Raw genomic sequence first — 19,616 nt, 5'->3', positions numbered from 1 at the left:
GGAATCGAACCCGGGACCCTTCAGTCCCCAAGCCGACGCTCTATCCATTGAGCAAAACCGGTCTCGGTCCAATGAAAATCTTGAATGAAAAGAACCTGTTCTCGGCTGGAAGCCCGCCCGCGAAGGAAGAGCCCAGGGCTTCAATGCCAAGCCTCACAACAGGTGGGAAGCCCGCCCCTCTCCGCTTTAAGCCTCCTTAGTGGCGGCGCCGCCTTCACTCGGGGCAGAGGGAGGTCCGCCCCGAAGGCAGAGGGAGGCCCCGCCCCCTACGTGCTCGTGTGGGGGCGGGGCTGGTGGACTGGGCGCGAGCTGATTGGCTGGGAGGCGGGACGCCGCGCGTGGTTCTGTCCGGCGCCCGCTCGGATCCCGGTGGGGTGGAGTGGAGGGAGGGAGTCCCGGTCGCTCCTTTCTCCCAGCGATGGCGCCGTGCTGCCGCGCCCAGTACCCCGCCCGCCGGCCGGTACTCACCATTATCGAGAACCCCCTCAGACGGTGAGGACTGGAGCGGGCCCGAGGGAGCGGCGGAGCGCTGCCCGCAGCGGGGACCATGAAGAGCGGCCGGACTCGCCGGGCGGAGTGCGGGAGCGGCCGCGGCACCTGCTGAAAGGAAAGAGGGTGCGGCGGCGGCGCGGCGGCGGCTCGCCCGCCCGCACCTCGGCCATGTCCTTGCTCTGCGTGCGCGGTGAGTGCACGCTCCGAGGGGCTGGGGTTGGGGTGGGGTAGGGCCGGGGAGCTGAGAGGTCCCCACACGCCTCCGGTGGACGTCGGGGTACCCCATCCTTTCCAAACTTCACTTCCCGTCGGTGCCTCGGGGGACGATCGTGTGAACTTATTCACAAGCATTTGGAGAGTTCTTTCCACGCCTGCTTTTCCTCAGGCTCCCGTGGAGAGGCTGCTACCTCTCCATGTCAATGGCCATGTGACAGGCCCAGATCCTATTAGACAAACAGTGACCGGCACGCTCCCCAATGAGCGTGGACCGAGGGAGGAAGGAGACCGGGAATAATAGTTGGTGCCTGTCGATAGTGGGCAGTCTCCCATTCTTCTTTCCTTTCTCCTCCTTGCACTGTTCAAACTGCAGTCGCTTAGGAGCAGATTCTTTTTCTTTTTTTAGAAAAAAATATTTGAATACGTTATGGGACAGCTGTCACATCCCCCCTTCTTCCGTCCTATTTCTTGGCTTGCACTCCCTCTATTGCTTGTCTTGTCCCCTGCTCCTTCCCTGTAATCGAGGATAAGGCTTTGCTCACAGTGGACTTGCAAAGGCGTGTTGGATTCTCCTTCCTGAGCAGAGCATAGGAAGTGATTGATGAACTGATTGATTTGTTTTGCTCCTGTCATAGTAAACTATTAAAGATGAAGGGCCTTTATTGCTTTTTAACGGAGGACACTTGCTCCATCTTTAAGAAGGTATTTCAAGGCAAGAGTTTTGGGGTTCATATGAAGCAAAGTGCATGGACTAAGCTCCAGGAAGGTAGAGACTTTTTCTTACAGGTGTTTGTATTTTTCTGTGCTGGACATACAAGGTCTAAGCTGGTTTTGAATGGATGCAAGGACTGTGCTTTTTAAGAGGGAATCTGACCAGAAAAAAGCAGGATTGGATTACCTGTTGAATTTGATCTTGGGGAATTTAAGTTACAGCCTGTTATAACCTGTGCTGAACAAGATGGGGTAAGGTGGCTTGTGAGTGTGAGAGAGAATTTATCCAAAAGAGCCTTTTCCTGGGTGAATCTTTTATTGAGAGTTCGAGTTGGAGTTTGGCTCTGTGGAACAGAAGCATTGTTTGTGATCTCTCTGATAAGTGTTTTCTCTCAGCTGCTGGCAAACGGAACTGCTCCTGTCTTTTCACTTGCGCTGTTTTGTTAAACCTGCATTAACCCAAAATGGATTTGGCTATTTCCGGGGATTATGAGACACACAGAATTTTTTTCTTTCATGGGTGGTTTTTCATTAATGAGAATTTTGCTTTGCTTTTAGTAAGACATTCCTCTCAGCAGCTGGGAATCTATTCCTTTAGATCCCTGCTGTTGAGTAGCAGGATTTGGGAGAGGTAGGATTTTGCACTATCTCTTGGACACATCATATTGCAGAGCTAGTCTTTATGAAAGAGTCTTTAGGCAGGAGCAATAGTAAACAAGAAAATCCTATTTAATTGAATTTAAATCACTTCAGAGATGGAGCAGCTGTTATTTTTATTTGTTGTAATATTGGACAGCGTTCATGCCTAGAAATTCTGCTGTTTAACATCTTCATCTTTTAATGCTCATTAGTCAAATTTCAATTTTTTTTTTTTGACCTGGGGAATTGGAGGGAGACCAGCAGGTCATTGTCTTTTGAATGGAGATCCTGAAGATTATTAATTACTGAAACAAGCAGCTACTTTGATTAGAAGTATTCATGTTAAATGGCAAATTATTCATTCTGGGGAAATCTATAAAAATGGATGAAAAGAAATCTTTCTAAAATGACATTTTGGCAGTTAAGAATGTTGTTCATGTTCTGAAAGAAGACTGTGTGATGATATTGTAGAACAACTCAATTTCTGTTCATGTTAGAGTAGAACTGAATTAGAAATTTTTTCATTGAAGTGAAATTTCACACAGTCATTGATTTGATGTAGACATTGGCAAACTGATAGTGATTTTTATCACCCTGACCATCTCAACTAACAGTTCATTTTCTTTTTCTGTTAATCCTCACCTGAGGATATATTTCCATTGATTTTTAGAGATAGTGGAAGAGACAGAGACAGAGACAGAGAGAGAGAGAGAGAGAAAGAGAGAGAGAGAGAGAGAGAAACATCAATGTGAGAGACAACATTGATTGGTTGCCTCCTGCACGCAGCCCCGGCCTGGGAGGAGCTTGCAGCTAAGGTATGTGCCCTTGACTGGAATTGAACCTGGGGCCCTTTGTCCGCAGGCCAATGCTTTACCTACTGAGCCAAACCAGCTAGGACTCAATTTCTTGATCTAACCCTTTAGTTATGTAGGTTAAGGGCTCACAATACAAGTAGTATGACTCCTGCTCTGCTTTTTGGCTCTATGTTATTGCGTATCGTAGGTACTTTGCTCTAGTACTAACTTGGTTCATCCCTGTCTCTGCCCTGCTCTGTATTTATTTATAACCCTGAAATTGTTTTCTTTCTGTATTTTCTGTTTATCTTAAATGTATGCTCCCTTTCCCAGCTTATAGTCTACAGTGTCTATTGAAAACTCCCTCAATTCCTCAATCATCTTAAAAAAATAAAAAATATATATATATATATATATATATATATATATATATATTTTTTTTTTTTTTTTTAATTGATTTTTCACAGAGTGGAAGAGAGAGGGATAGAGAGTTAGAAACATCGCTGAGAGAATTATCGATCAGCTGCCTCCTGCACACCCCCCACCAGGGGGATGTGCCCTCAACCAAGGTACATGCCCTTGACCGGAATCAAATCTGGGACCTGCTAAAGCTGGTTTGGCTCAATGAATAGAGCGTCATCCTTCGGACTGAAAGGTCCCGGGTTCGATTCCGGTCAAGGGCATGTACCTTGGTTGCAGGCACATCCTCAGTAGGGGGTGTGCAAGAGGCAGCTGATCGATGATTCTCTCTCATTGATGTTTCTAACTCTCTATCCCTCTCTCTTCAAAAAAAAAAAAAATCAATAAAATATATTTATTTATTTATTTTTAATTTTTAAAAAAATATATTTTATTGATTTTTTACAGAGAGGAAGAGAGAGAGATATAGAGAGCTAGAAACGTCGAGGAGAGAGAAACATCGAACAGCTGCCTCTTGCACACCCCCTACCAGGAATATGCCCGCAACCAATGTACATGCCCTTGACCGGAATCGAACCTGGGACCTTTCAGTCCGCAGGCTGATGTTCTACCACTGAGCCAAACCGGCTTCGGCAATAAAATATATTTTAAAAAAAAGCAAAACAAACCCGGGACCTTTCAGTCCACAGGCCGATGCTCTATCCACTGAGCCAAACCGGTTTCCGCCTCTTTAAACTCTTAAATCAAATTACTTATGATCTTAACAGTGTCACTAATTTGGCAATGGATTGTAAACAGCCTGGCACATGAGTATTGTTATACTCATGGTGACCCAGACAAAGGGGATAATAGCACTAGTCAGATAAGATCTGGATTTTTAAAAAAATATATATTTTATTGATTTTGTACAGAGGGAAAGGGAGAGAGGTAGTTAGAAACATCGATGAGAGAGAGTCATTGATCAGCTGCCTCTTGCACACCCCCTACTGGGGATATGCCCGCAACCAAGTTACATGCCCTTGACCAGAATCGAACCCGGGACCCTTCAGTCCCCAAGTTGACGCTCTATCCATTGAGCCAAACCAGTCTCAGATCTGGAATTTTTGTGTTCAGGGTGGGTATTTGAATTCTAAGAGGCACATTGAAAAGCTAGAATTTCTTCAGAGGAGAATAATTAGAATAATGAGGGTGTAGAAGCCATTTTTGGAATTGAGAGGTTTAGTTTTGAAAAGATCTAAGAGGGAAAGGTTCATTATAGTAGATGAAAATCATTAAAAAAAACACCTGTTGTTCCAGAGGACAGAACTGGGACAAGTCAACTAATGATTGAAAATTGTAGGAAATTAGATATTAGTTTAATGTAAGGAAGAACTTTATTTATTTATTTTATTATTTTATTTTTTTAAAATATATTTTATTGATTTTTTTTGTCCCCCTCCCTCCCTCCTATACATACCCTCCCTCCCCAGAGTTTTATGTCCATTGGTTGTACTTATATGCATGTATACAAGTCCTGTAAGGAAGAACTTTAACAATTAGGGTTGTTCTTGACAAATGGAATGGACTACTTATAAGACTTTTGACATAGGAAGCTTTAAACAGAAATGGAATGAATGGTAACTGTGTTCTAAAAGGGGTATCTATGTTGAGTGGGAGGCTTCACTTGAAAAATTTTAAGAAACTAACCTTTTATAGAGCTTACTTAATCTTTCTGAAAATATTTAGCACGGTTTTTCTTAGAATACTGATGTCTTTTTGCTTCCATGGGTGCCAGTACAACATTAGCAACTCCAGTAAACTAAATTAAGAATTTTAACTTTCGTTGTCATGGTGTTCATGACTAGTTTCTACAAATTATAAGCATTTTGAGAATTGAGTCTTTCTATTTTTCTTTGTAATTGCCGCAGGGTTTATAATTGAGCCATGGCTTTCTCTCCTCTAATTTGAGTCAGAAGTGATTACATTTGACTTGTTAAAAAAATAAAAAACAAAAAATAGCCTGGCCACTTGGCTCAGTGGTTGAGCATCAACTGTTCGATTTCTGGTCAGGGCACATGCCCGGGATGTGGGCTCAATCCCCAGTGTGGGTTGTGCAGGAGGCAGCCAATCAACAATTCTTTCTCCCTACCTGAAATCAATAAAAATGTTTATTTTATTTTATTTTTTATTTATTTATTTTTTTAAATATATTTTATTGATTTTTGTACAGAGAGGAAGGGAGAGAGATAGTTAGAAAGATCAATGAGAGAGTCATCGATCAGCTGCCTCTTGCACACCCCCTACCGGGGATATGCCCGCAACCAAGGTACATGCCCTTGACCGGAATCGAACCCTTCAGTCCCCAAGCCGACGCTCTATCCATTGAGCCAAACCGGTCCCGGCAAAATATATTTTTTTTAAAACCAACCACAAAAACTTAATGATATATGTTCCTATAAGCTAATTCTTTTTTTTTTTTAAATATATTTTATTGATTTTACACAGAGAGGAATTGAGAGGGATAGAGAGCTAGAAACATCAACTAGCTGCCTCCTGCACAGCCCCCACCGGGGATATGCCCGCAACCAAGGTACATGCCCTTGACCGGAATCGAACCAGGGACCTCTCAGTCCGTAGGCCAACGCTTTATCCACTGAGCCAAACCGGTTTCGGCTAAGCTAATTCTTTTTAGTCCTAGCCAGGTGGCTCAGTTGGTTAGAGCGTTGTCTCATACATCAAAAGGTTTTGGGTTCAATTCCTGGTCAGGGCACATACCCAGGTTGTGGGTTTGATCACGGGTCAGGGTGCATATGGGATGCAACTGATTGATATTTCTCTCTTACATCAATGTTTCTCTTTCTCTTTTCTCCCCCTCTTTCTTCTCTCTAAAATCAATCAAAACATTTTATTTTCTCTAGCATACATTTTAAAATATATATTTTTATTGATTTCAGAGAGGAAGGGAGAGGGAGAGAGAGATAGAACCACCAATGATGAGAGAGAATCATTGATTAGCTGCCTTCTGGGGACTGAGCCAGCAATTGGTCATGTGCCCAGTCGGAATTAAATCATTACCTCCTGGTTCATAGGTCAACACTCAACCACTGAGCTCTGGCCGGGCTCTCTAGCATACTTTACTGTAAGAATAAAATATGTAATATATATAGCATACAAAATATTTATTAATTGGCTGTTTGTTATTGGTAAGGCTTCCACTCAATGGTAGGCTATTAGTAGTTAACTTTGGGGGAGTAAAAAGTTAAATGTGGATTTTTTTACTATGGGATGGGGTCCAGTGTCCCTAATCCCTGAGCGATTCAAGGGTCAGCTGTGTTTTGGCTTACTGTCACTGTGGAAAGTAGGAATAGTAATGATTTTAGAATTTAGAGTCAAGTACTTCTCATTTCCCCCCCAACAGTATTGTCTTCTAAGATAGCTCAGGTAATTCCTTGCTGCTGGGTTTACTTCACATTATAGTCCCTGCCCTTATAAGCTGAGTTGCTGCTGGGTTCCTTTTGCTTAGCTGTGGCATCAGGAAGTTGATTGTGCCTTGTCTGATCTAGGCAGCAGTGAAGGAGGAAAACACCAATTTCCTTTGTCATAGATAACTGTTGTCATAAATGATTCTCTTCCTTATAAGAAGTCCATTCTGTAATTGCTTAGTTTTGAAAAGGGGAATTTCTGGTAGTTGCACTCTTTAGGCCAGTAGGCTGAGTTTTTCTCCTATTTTTACCTGTTGGTATGTATTTTAGACTTTGCTATGTGAGTTTGTTTAAAGTTTGGGCTGAGTATCATTAGTAAATATTTGTTGAGGACCTTCTCTGAACCTGTTTATGATACATATCTATATAATAGATAAGAGCACAAGGAATAGAAATATTTTTTAAAAATATGTTTTTATTGATTTTAGAGAGAGAGGAAGGAGAGGGAGAGAGACAGAGAAACACCGATGAAAGAGAAGCATCAATCTGCTGCCTCCTGCATACCCTCTATTGGGGATCAAGCTTGCAACCTGGGCATGTGCCTGACCATAAATCAAACTGTGGACCTTTTGGCTGCATGGGACAATCCTCACCTAATTGAGCCACACCGGCCAGGGCTAAGTAGGTTTTAAAACATCTCATTTCTTATATAAACCCAGAATCTATTAGGAATGTTAGGTCTGATATGGGATAAGCAGAATAAGTTAAGGTTCTGTTGGAGTGGAAAAACACTATTTTCTAATTTTTAAAGTACAATTCTTTAAGTTTGAGGAGTGTTTTATACATACTTTCTATTATTATTGGTAAGGCTTCCACTCAATGGTAGGCTTTTATTAAAGGTCAGAGAAGATTTGCTATTTGTATATTAAAGTTTTTGTATTCACTTATTACATACATAAAGAAAAGTACATATATCTTAAGTGTAAGCCTCACCAAGTTATCATAAAGTGAACACATTCATGTGACTACCATATAGGACAAGAAATGGAACACTACTAACAATCCCAGAAGCCCAGCTTATCCTTCCTCTCAGTCACTATTCCCTCCCACTTTCCCAAAGGTCACATTATCTGACTCCAATACCATAGAATAGTGTTTATTAAATTAATGAACTTCATTCTTTTTCTATTTTTAAATTTATTTGGGTGACATTAGTTAATAGGGTCATATAGGTTTCAAGTATTCATTACTATGATACATGATCTGTGCATTGCATTGTGCACCCTCAACCCATAGTCAAATCATCTTCCATCACCATAAATTTGATCTCTTTACCCTGCACCCTCCCTTCCTTCTATAACCACCAAACTGTTATCTGTCTGTGTCCCTGAGTCTCAGTTTTATATAGTACTAAACTGTCCACTGAGCCGAAACCGGTTTGGCTCAGTGGTAGAGAGTCGGTCTGTGGACTGAAAGGTCCCAGGTTCGATTCCGGTCAAGGGCATGTATGATACCTTGGTTGCAGCTGGTCGATGTTTCTCTCTTATCGATGTTTCTAGCTCTATCTCTCTCCCTTCCTCTTTGTAAAAAATCAATAAAATATATTAAAAAAATAAAAATAAACAAAAAATAAACTGTCCACTGAACTTTCCCTATGGCATCAAAGGGAAAAAAAGTCAAGAGGGCTTTGTTGTTGGTTTTTTTTTGTTAGTGATAAAATATGTGGTAAAATATAATATTATAGGAGAGAATTTGTGCTAGGGTGTATAGATATACAAGCTATTTTCTTCTAAATAATCATATAAATAGAAAAAAGCAATTTCTTCATCAATAAGAAACGGGCCCCTATTGCTGCTTCTGTTTGTTCTGTTTCTCGGCATTAAGTAAGTACTTATGTAGGACTGTGAGAACAGATAGGCCTATGGATTGTGTTGGACTGGTAATTTCTTTTGCAGCTGTTTGCTTTATTAATTTCAATAATGTTTTACTGTGAGTGATGTTGAGAGGGAAGAGACCAGAGGGCAGCAAGTGAGGAAGATCTGCCTGTCAACTAAGGAGGGACTGGCATCTGGACAGTGGGAAGATAATTGCTTTTATATGAGTCAGAGTGTGATAAAGATGATTCAATCAAAGGGCTAGCTCACCTATATGATTTCTATCTGTTATTTATTAGCCAAATTTGTGGAGCTTTCATCTGCAAAAGGGAAAAGGAAATCTGCTTGCCAAGGAGAAGGGTCTAAATCACATGTGTCAAACACAAGGCCCGCGGGCCAAATCCGTCCCGCCAGGCCTTGCAATGTGGCCCGCACCGCGCTGTCATCACTGCACGCCGCTGCGTTTCCATCACAATGACAGTTTATGACTGTTCAGTAAACCATTCGGCCCGCGATTTAGGCTGGATTTTAGATTTTGGCCCCTTCTCTGATTGAGTTCGACACCCCTAGTCTAAATGATTCTATATACTACTACTACTACTACTACTACTACTACTACTAATAGAGGAATATGCAAATTAGCCAGGACACAGTAACATCACAACTGCTCAGGAGGCATGCTCAGCAGGAGCAGGTGGGCGGGGACTGCCATCACCAGGAGGGCCTCTGTGCAGCCTGGCCCAGGGTGGCCCCTGGTGGAGGCGTGTGCAGGCCTGGTGGCCACCCGTCCTGGGGGTGCCCCTGGCTCTGCTATCTTGAGTTTGTGGTTTCCAAGGAAACAGCCAGAAGGGATGATAAACGCTTGGCAAATGGCTCAGCCAGTGCCTATCTGAGCGGAATTAGAGCCTTTCCTGCAGTGAATGACCCCAACCCTCCCTGGATCAGGCAACTTCCTGTGGAATGCAATCTCCGCACAGCACAACGGGCCCCAGTTTCGTCCCTGGCGATCTCATGCGTGTTAGCTCGGGGCAGTGGGAAAGGAAGGGAAAAGGCATCACGTGGGGCAGCTCTGGCGAGCTAGTAGAAGGAAACCATGTCTGGCAGACACTCCCCTGCCACCCCCTTCAGCGTGTAAGAAGAATCAAATAAACCAATACAAACACCCCTTCCCCACCCTGGGAGAGATCTGGGACTGAGGGGCGTCCCACCCAGGCATTGCGTGCCTGCTTCCCACCCCCTTCATCCAAAAGGACAGGTTAGGGGCTTAAGGGGAGGAGGAGGAGCCTCGCAGGAAGGGGTTCCCGGGAACCGCACCACTGCCCTCTCTCTGGACATGACCTCTTGGAGTGCAGGCCTGACCCCACCCCCAGCAGATTTGCATATCCCACACCTTCTGGTGCTTCCAGGCACTGGGCATTCCTGTGTCTTCCCTGCCTCCCAGCCGCTGACCCTCACTGTCTCCTACCCCAAAAGCACTGTTCTCCCCAACGTTTGGTCTTTATAGCCTAAATTCATGATGGGCGTAGTTGCTTTCTCACAAATTTTATTTGATAAGAACCCAGCGAAGTTGCTTAGCAACTGAGCTGCTCAGACTTCATCAGGGACAACGAATGACACACCTTACTTGGCTTTGATAGCAAAGCAGTCTTATTTTTTATTTTTAAAAATAGATTTTTATTGCCGAAACCGGTTTGGCTCAGTGGCTAGAGCGTCGGCCTGGGGACTGAAAGGTCCTGAGTTCGATTCTGGTCAAGGGCATGTACCTTGGTTGCAGGCACATCCCCAGTACTCTCATCGATGTTTCTAACACTCTATCCCTCTCTCTTCTTCTCTGTAAAAAAATCAATAAAATATATTAAAAATAGATTTTTATTGATTTCAGAGAGGAAGGGTGAAGGAGAAAGATAGAAACATCAACGATGAGAGATTCATCAGCATCATTCATCAGCTGCCTCCTGTATTGGGGATCCAGCCTGCAACTCAGGCATATGCCCTTGACTAGAATTGAACCTGGGACCCTTCAGTCCTCAGGCTGAAGCTCTAGCCACTAAGCCAAACCAGCTAGGGCAAGCAATCCTATTCTTAAAGACTTGATTTTTGTAATAAACAAGTGGATTTGAATCATATCAAACCAATTTACATTTTTTAATGAACTGTCTCTTCATTTCACCTAATGCAATTCTACCTTAAGGCTTATGTTGCATGATCTATACTAATAAAAGGGTAATATGCTATTAGACCGGATATCCTCCCGCACAAAGCCACAGTGGTGGGGGCGACCAGGCTGGCAGGGGAGGGCAGTTAGGGGTGATCAGGCTGGCAGGCAGAGGCAGTTAGGGGTGATCAGGCTGGCAGGCAGAGGCAGTTAGAGGTGATCAGGCAGGCAGGCAGGTAAGCAGTTAGGAGCCAGTGGTCCTGGATTGCAAGAGGGATGTCTGACTGCCAGTTTAGGGATCAAACATCTCCTGAGGAGTCCAGGATTGGAGAGGGTACAGACTGTGCTGAGAGTACTCACCCCCCACCCCCATACACAAATTTTATTCATCTGGCCTCTAGTATAGATATAAATATCTATGTCCACTTCATGCCATCCATTCGCACCCCTGATCACATCATAGAGCATGCTGCTCCTTGGATTGGTGCTCTGCTTTTGTAATTTTATTTATTTATTTATTTAATATTTTTATTAATTTCAGAGAGAGAGGGAGAGAAAGATAGAAACATCAACGATGAGCTGAAACCAGTTTGGCTCAGTGGATAGAGCATCGGCCTGTGGACTGAAAGGATCCAGGTTCGATTCTGGTCAAGGGCATGTACCTGGGTTGTGGGCACATCCCCTTGTGGGAGGTGTGCAAGGGGCAGCTGATAAATGATTCTCTCTCATCGATGTTTCTAACTCTCTATCCCTCTCTCTTCCTCTCTGTAAAAAATCAATAAAATATAATTTAAAAAAAAGAGAAACATTAACGATTAGAGAGAACTATTGATTGGCTGCCTTCTGCACATCCCTTACCCGGGATTGAGCCCACAACTTGAGCACGTGACCTTGACTGGAATGGAACTTGGGACCTTTCAGTCCACAGACCGAGTGAGCCAAACCAGCCAGGGCTGCTTTTGTAATCTTAAACTTTTCCATTTATCTGATCATATTCTCCAGTGTGTCTTTCTAGCTTTTACTCTCACTATACTAGTACTTTAGTACTGTGATATAGAGTAGATGTTTATGTAAAAAAATCAATAAAATATATTAGAAAAAAAAGGCTTTGGTTTTAGACAGACTTGAGTTGGTAATATATCAGCTCTATTTTTGAGTTACTTAATTGAATCTTAATTTCTACATCTTTAATATTGATAATTCCATTTAAAAGCCCTAGCTGGCTTTTCTCAGTGGTTAGAGAGTCAGCCTGCAGACTGAAGTGTCCCAGGTTTGATTCCAATTAAGGACACATACCTTATTTGCAGGCTTGTTCCCCGGCCCTGGTCAGGGTGTGTACGAGAGGCAATTGGTTGATGTGTCTCTTCTCACATCACTGTTTCTCTCTCTCTCTGTCTCTTTCTCTCCCTTCCATTCTCTCTAAAAAACCTATTGGAAAAAAGTATCCTCGGTGAGGATTAATAAAATAGGAGCTTAATAAATACTTTTTGTTGATGTTAATCTGTAAGATAAATTACATATAAGATATATTGAGTTAAAAGTATCAATAATCTTGTTGCAGATGACCCTTGAAAATGGTACCTGAAAATGAGTGTCTATAGCTTAGTAGAGAAGTCTGTGTTAGAGATAAATCTTTGGGAGTTGAAGGTGTTCGATAGTAAACACATTAGCTTGGCTAAATTTGCCTACAGAGGATTAAAGAGGAAAAAATGAATGAATGCTGTAGCTTAAAGGAATGGGCAGAAGAGTTGATAGATTTGGTCAGAACTGCAGGAAAATGGAGAGTTCTGTGTCTGTCTGAAGTTTAAATTAGAGGTAGTTTCAGGAAGGAATAATCAGATGATAGAGATTAATGATACCGGTTGAGAATAAAACAGCAGGTTCATTGGATCTGAAAATTAGAGCAGTTTCATTAGAGTAGTGTGAGAGTAGGCAGCATATTGCCATGGTTGAGGAGTATATTTGGGAAGTAAAGAAGTGGAATTAGCAAGTATAGACTGCAATGGGAAGGTTTGCCGTGTAGAGAAGGGTTGAGAGTGGTCTTGTGAGAGAGGAAATCTGAATGTTTGGGGCATGAAGGGAAGGAATCTGTAAGAAGAGGAAGATCAAGATGAGATGGGGGTAGGAACAGATGATAACTGATTTCCCTATAAAGCAGAATATAAGATTCATCAGCTGAAAGTAGGTGGAAATGATTTAGTGAGCTTGAGCATACAAAAGGTTTCATTTATTCATCCTTTCAACAGCTCTTGTGCCAGGTACTTGGAGCAGAAGTATGATTTTAAAAAATCTCTTGAGCCGAAACCGGTTTGGCTCAGCGGTAGAGCGTCGGTCTGCGGACTGAAAGGTCCCAGGTTCGATTCCGGTCAAGGGCATGTACCTGAGTTGTGGGTACATCCCCAGTAGTGGGTGTGCAAGAGGCAGCTGGTCGATGTTTCTCTCTCATCGACGTTTCTATCTCTCTATATCTCTCCCTTCCTCTCTGTGAAAAATCAATAAAAATATATTAAAAAAAATAAGACTTCTTTAAAAAAAAATCCCTTGACTTCTTGGAAGTTGTATAGACGAGTGAGGGAATAGACATTATTAATCAAAGGAGAATCTTTTTTTTTAATATATATTTTATTGATTTTTTACAGAGAGAAAGGGAGAGAGATAGAGAGCTAGAAACGTCAATGAGAGAGAAACATCGACCAGCTGCCTCTTGCACACCCCCTACTGAGGATGTGCCCGCAACCAATGTACATGCCCTTGACCAGAATCAAACCCGGGACCTTTCAGTCCGCAGACCGACGCTCTACTGCTGAGCCAAACCGGTTTTGGCTCAAAGGAGAATCTTACAAGTTGATAAATGCAGCTGTGAGGCGCAGTTCTCCCATGGCCTCCAAGACAGCAAATCACACCCCTCTGAGATCTCATTGGGAGCCTGAGGAGCGCACCCTTGGACAGGACAAGTATTCAGTGCTGTTGCCACCTACAATGAGCACGAGAACTTGCCCCTCATCATGTGGCTGCTGGTGAAAAGCTTCTCCGAGAGTGGAATCGACTATGAAATTATAATCATAGATGATGGGAGCCCAGATGGAACAAGGGAGGTTGCTGAACAGTTGGAGATCTATGGATCAGACAAAATTATTCCAAGAACATGGGAGAAAAAGTTGAGACTAGGAACTGCATATAAACATGGAATGAAACATTATAATTATAGGAAATTACATAATTATTATGGAGGCTTATCTCTCACACCATCCAAAATTTATTCTTGAACTCATTAGGAAGCAAAAGGAAGGTAATTAAAAAATATATATTTTTATTAAATTATTATCTGTGTACATATTTTAACATTGCCCTACCCTCCCATACATACCCTCCCTCCGAGTTTTATGTCCATTGATTGTACTTATATGCATGTATAGAAGTCCTTCGGTTGATCTCTTATCTCCCCCAGATCTCCCTAAAGGAAGGTAATTTTGACATTATCTCTGGAACTCTTACAAAGGAAATGGAGGTGGTGATGGCTGAGATTTGAAAAGAAAATCAGCCATGGGCCAATTTTGTAACTCAGATTTTGCTGAGACCAGGAGCATCTGATTTAACAGGAAATTTCAGGTTATATTGAAAAGAAGTTCTACAGAAATTAATAGAAAAATGTGTTTCTAAAGGCTATGTTTTCCAGATGGAAATGATTGTTTGAGCAAGACAGTTGAATTATACTATTGGCGAAGTTCCAATAACATTTGTGGATTGTGTTTATGGTGAATCCAAATTGGGAGGAAATGAAATAGTCTCTTTCTTGAAAGGATTATTGACTCTTTTTGCAACTACATCAAATAAAATTACTTATTTATCATGTTCATTTCAATTTAAACCCAGAGGAAACCTGGTTGCTGATTTTTATAAAATGTACTCTTAGTAGGGGTGTCGAACTCAATCAGAGAAGGGGCCAAAATCTAAAATCCAGCCTAAATCGCGGGCCGAATGGTTTACTGAACAGTCATAAACTGTCATTGTGATGGAAACGCAGCGGAGTGCAGTGATGACAGCGCGGTGCGGGCCACATTGCAAGGCCTGGCGGGACGGATTTGGCCCGCGGGCCTTGTGTTTGACACGTGTCTTAGAGCATGAATCATAGATAAGGTAAATTTCATGCAAATCTTTTTTTTCTGAAGAAGTTCCATTTTATATATCAAATTAAATTAGAAAAATGAGCAGTGTTCTCAATTTCTTTAACATTTTGCTGTATTAAGTAAGACCTACAAATAAATGCTTATGGTTTTTTTGCATAAAAAGTGCAACTGTGATTTGTTCAATAAAGGAGAGTATATGTTATGAGAACGTGTGATAGGGGAAGTTACTTAGTACTAGGTCTAAGAAGCTTTACCTAACAAAGTGAAGATTGAACTGAAATTTGAAAGAAGAAGAGTTCTTAAGCAAGAGAAGGAAGGAGAAGAATTTCTAGTCAGAGGAAATAGGATGTGCAGAGGCCTTGTGGTGAGGAGGAGGAGTTGAAAGAAGGCATGCATAGCTGGTGTGCACTGAGCAAGGGAAAACATGGGTCATGACGAGGCTAGGGAGATAGATGGAGCCCACATGAAGAGCCTTGTAGGCCACATTAGGGCGAAAGTTTGTAGGAATGAAACTGCAGGAGGCAGCTGATCGATGTTTCTCTCTCATCGATGTTTCTAGCTCTCTATCTCCCTCTCTTCCTCTCTGAAAAATCAATAAAATATATTTAAAAAGAAAAGAAAAGAAAAAAGAACAGTGCTTCTGGCAGGCTTCCCACCTGCCGCTGCTGCGCGCCCCACCCCGCCCATCTCTGTCTGCCAACCTGATCGCCCCCTAACTGCTCCCCTGCCAGCCTGATTGCCCCTAACTACCCTCCCCTGCTGGCCTGATCACCCCTAACCACTTCTGCCTTGGCCCCTGCTACCGTGGCTTTGTCTGGAAGGATGTCCAGAAGATGTCTGGTCTAATTAGCATATTGTCCTTTTATTAGTATAGATTCCGGATGACCTGGACGAAGCTGGGGCTGCAAGGGAAGTCTAGGTCCCAGGTGCCTGCCAGTGTCTGGAGAGAAGCCCGGGTCCCAGGTGTCAGAGAGAAGCTGATGCCAGCAACCGGGGGGAAAGGAAGGCCTACTCTTGCACGAATTTTGTGCATTGGGCCTCTAGTTATAGCTAAAAGGCTGAGTTGACTTGTGCCTGTGCGCATGCATGATACATATAAAGCTCTTGCGGGCACTAGTTGCACGTGTGTGTTTTGATCTGTCATTGTCAAGCATGAATTTATAGAGAAAGAGTGATATTGATAGAGAAAGAGTGATAGTGATATTAAAATACTTCTTCTAATTAATTTCCTTTCAATGTGCACGAATCTGTGCACCGGACCACTAGCATAAAATAGTAAGAAATGGGCCTCACCCTCAAGAAACTGAGAGCCAAGATGCAGTTTGGTAATTTCTAAGATAGAGGTTACAAAATAAAATGGGATTTAGAAATGGAGTGTTTGATTCCAACTGAGCGACAGGAAAGACCTCAGCTGGGAGAGGAAGAGGAAGGAAGTCAAGATGGAGTCAGGTTTTTCATTATGGTGTCATTAATTGGGATAGGAAATGGAAAAAAAGAATAACAGCTTCTTGGGAGATAATGATTTTGGTTTTGGACATGTTAAATTTGTGGTGCTGGCAGTCTATCCATGTGTTATATAGTTGGAAACATGACTTGGAAGATCAGGGTTAAAGGTGTGGATCTGTTGGGTGGAGGAATGGTGGCAGGATAAACATTTACTCAGCATCATGATATGCTGTATTTCATTGACTATAAGATGCCAGAGATTGTAAGCCTCATCATTATTTTAAGTACCATTGAGGAATTTTTTTTTTTATTGATTTAGGTAAGACACATCATTGCTTTTTAATTTTATTTATTTTTAAAATTATTTTTAATTTTATTTATTTTTAAATTTATTTTTAAAGCACCTGAGGACATGCTTTTATTGATTTTAGGGGGAATGGGAGCGGGGGTTGGGAGAGAGAGAGAGAGAAACATTGGTTGCCTCCCCTTAGTAGAGGATGGGGGGATTGAACCTGTAGTCTGGGCATATGCCCTGACTGGGAATCAAACCCTTGACCTTTCTGTGTATGAGATGACACTTCAAACAATTGAATGACACCAGCTAGGGTGACAACATCATTGTTTTTAAGACACATTTTGACTCCAGAGTTCTTAAAATATGAGAATATGTCTCACCATCTCAGAACCAGTGAAATAACTGAGATTAACATTTAGTAAGTCTCCTCTTTGCCATGTTCTCTGCTAATTAGCAAGTAAGGATTAATAATTCTCAAAATAACCTTGTTTATTATATATTCTCATTTTACATATTAGGTCACTGGGTCTACAGAAGTTAGTATGTTTATGTATTGTAAAGTTGAATTTAGAATTTTCTGGCTTATTATAAACTATAAACTACAAAATTAATAATATCAGATAGTGTTTTGGAGCATGAAGTCTTATTTTTAAATAGTACTTAGGGGAAGATGACTGCACAATGTTGGTTGTGAATCAGTTTCTCTATAGCTATGGTTTCTGTTTGCTTAGTATGTATTCAGGGGCAATATTATAGCAGGTGTTTTATAGGCTGGAGAGTTCATTATGGCTCTAGTTTAATAGTGTTTACAACCTAAATTCCTTTTTTTCTTCTTTTTTTTCTTGAGAGGACATGTGGCATAATGGAAAATCCAGGATTTTGAGTTCAAGAGAACTCTGTTTTGAGTCTCACTAGGTAATGACTAAAATTTTATCTCTAAGGCTCTTAATTTCATTCAGAATCATATTCTGTCAAGTGGGAAATATACTACTGTGCCAGTTTCACTGGATTGAAGTGAGAGGCCAACTGGTAGTAGATATGAACGTACTTTGCAGACAAATGCAGAGAGGTAGGTACAATGTTCTGAAAAGTTTAGAAGTTGGAAACAACTCATAAAGCCTGGCCTAAGGTATAAAACATGCCTGGAAATCAACTGAAATACAGCCATCTTCTTGTAAATCGAGAAAGGTAATCATTACATTGGGACTTTCAACTCGAGATAAAATTGTAGACTTTTCTACTTGGCTAGGTCTTGCAAGGTGCTGGTCTACTGGCCTTGGACAAATATGATACTTGAATATCTTAACTTTTAGTCTTGAAACCATCTAGTTAAAGGAACTATAATGTTGGTACATGCATTTAGTACGTATATTAGTTTTTGTTGTGGATTCAACAGGCGTTTATTCAAGAGACTAAGGTCCTGTGCTCTAAGTGAAATTAGCCGAATGCGCCTCACTGTTTTCAGCTGAAGCACAATATAGCCTTCATGAACACTTATTAAGGCTCACAGATGTGGTCCATCCTTCAGCTGGTTTGCACTCTAATAGGGAAGTCAGATATAAGAGGAGGTAATTATGATATAGAACAGAATATGATAAGCATTAGAAGAACAAATAAAATTGTTAAGATTTCATCTGGGTGGTAAGGGATAGTTTTTTGGTGACAATTATTCTCATTTATAAGAGGACTATGTACATACTTTGGACAGTTTGGAAAAATACATCAAGAGAAAAATAAAAATTATAATTACTCTGGTCTTTTCTTCTCTATTGTGTTTGTCTGTGTATTAACTTTTTTCTTTTACATAAAATTGCATCATATTTTGTATACAGTTTATCCTGATTTATTTTTCTTAGTAGAATGTTGTAGATTAGAATTTGACAAGGCCTCTCTGGGTTTATATCTTTAGTTTTTGGAAACTGGAAAGGATCTTTTACAAATCTCTAACAAGCTAAACCTAGGAAGCTCAAAGGTGCCAATATAATGACTCATTTGGAATTATGGTAGCAATTTATAAACTATTTGAAAAGATATATTAGAAAATCAAACAAAATAGACAAGGAATGGAGTGTGTTAATTACTGCATCAATAATTTTAATCTGGTGCTCATTTTGGAGCACATACACTAAGATTAGAGTGATACACAAAAGATTAGCATGGCCCCTATGCAAGGATGACACAAATTCATGAAGCATTTCATGTTTTTATTTATTTATTTTAAAAATATATTTTATTGATTTTTTTACAGAGAGGAAGGGAGAGGGAGAGAGAGCCAGAAACATTGATGAGAGAGAAACATCAATCAGCTGCCTCCTGCACACCCCCTATTGGGGATGTACCTGCAACCAAGGTACATGACCTTGACTGGAATCGCTCTATCCACTGAGCCAAACCGGTTAGGGTATCATGTTTTTAAATCACATGATTTTATCAATAGATGCAGAAAAAGCATTTGACAAAATCCAACACCCATTTTTTTTCTTTTTTAATCCTTATTGTTGAAAGTTTTACGAATGTTCTCTTTTCCCCCCATTGACCCTCTCACCCCAGTAGCACCCCTCCCCCAATACCCATTTTTGATAAAAACTCTCAGTAAAGTAAGAATAGATGGTTACACCTCAACATAATAAAGGCCATAGATGACAAACCTACAGCCAACATCATACTCAGTGGACAAAAAACTAAAACTATTTCCCCTTAGAACAGGAACAAGACAATTTTCACCACTTTTATTCAACATAGTACTGGAAGTCCTAGCCACAGTGATCAGACAACAAGAAGAAACAAAAGGCATCTAAATTGGGAAGGAGGATGTAAAATTGTCATTATTTGCAAATGACATGATATTGTACATAGAAAACCCTAAAGACTCCACACAAAAAAACTATTAATTTAATAAATGAATTTGGCAATGTAGCAGAATACAAAATTAAAATTCAGAAATTGATTCATTTTTATACACCAATATGAACTCTTAGAAAGAGAAACTAAAAAAACAATTCCATTTACCATGGTAACAAAAAAATTAAGATACTTTGAAATAATC

At 41.2% G+C, this 19,616-nt stretch overlaps 1 protein-coding gene, 1 non-coding gene and 1 pseudogene across 7 annotated transcripts in view; all 3 read left to right on the top strand.

Annotated features, from left to right (window-relative positions):
• The first annotated feature begins 342 nt into the window (after window positions 1-342).
• The window catches only part of UNC13B (unc-13 homolog B), a 128,085-nt gene continuing 108,811 nt past the window's right edge, over window positions 343-19,616 (top strand). For 4 of the 6 annotated variants that reach the window (XM_036433455.2, XM_036433453.2, XM_036433452.2 and 1 more), the window contains exon 1: window positions 357-682. In XM_036433455.2, coding sequence (XP_036289348.1) covers window positions 661-682 — 22 coding nt within the window. In that variant the 5' untranslated portion in view covers window positions 357-660. Of the gene's footprint in view, window positions 683-19,616 lie in introns of all 6 variants that reach the window. The other 2 variants (XM_045580026.1, XM_036433454.2) reach the window with 2 other exon arrangements.
• LOC118716359 lies at window positions 13,580-15,024 on the top strand (annotated as a pseudogene).
• Window positions 18,673-18,776, top strand: LOC118716823. Its single transcript, XR_004987281.1, has one exon. It is a non-coding gene; the product is annotated as a U6 spliceosomal RNA (small nuclear RNA).

Source organism: Pipistrellus kuhlii, unplaced genomic scaffold (assembly GCF_014108245.1).
Source record: "Pipistrellus kuhlii isolate mPipKuh1 unplaced genomic scaffold, mPipKuh1.p scaffold_m20_p_12, whole genome shotgun sequence".
NCBI lineage: Eukaryota > Metazoa > Chordata > Mammalia > Chiroptera > Vespertilionidae > Pipistrellus > Pipistrellus kuhlii.
This window is presented reverse-complemented; position numbering and strand designations above follow the sequence as displayed.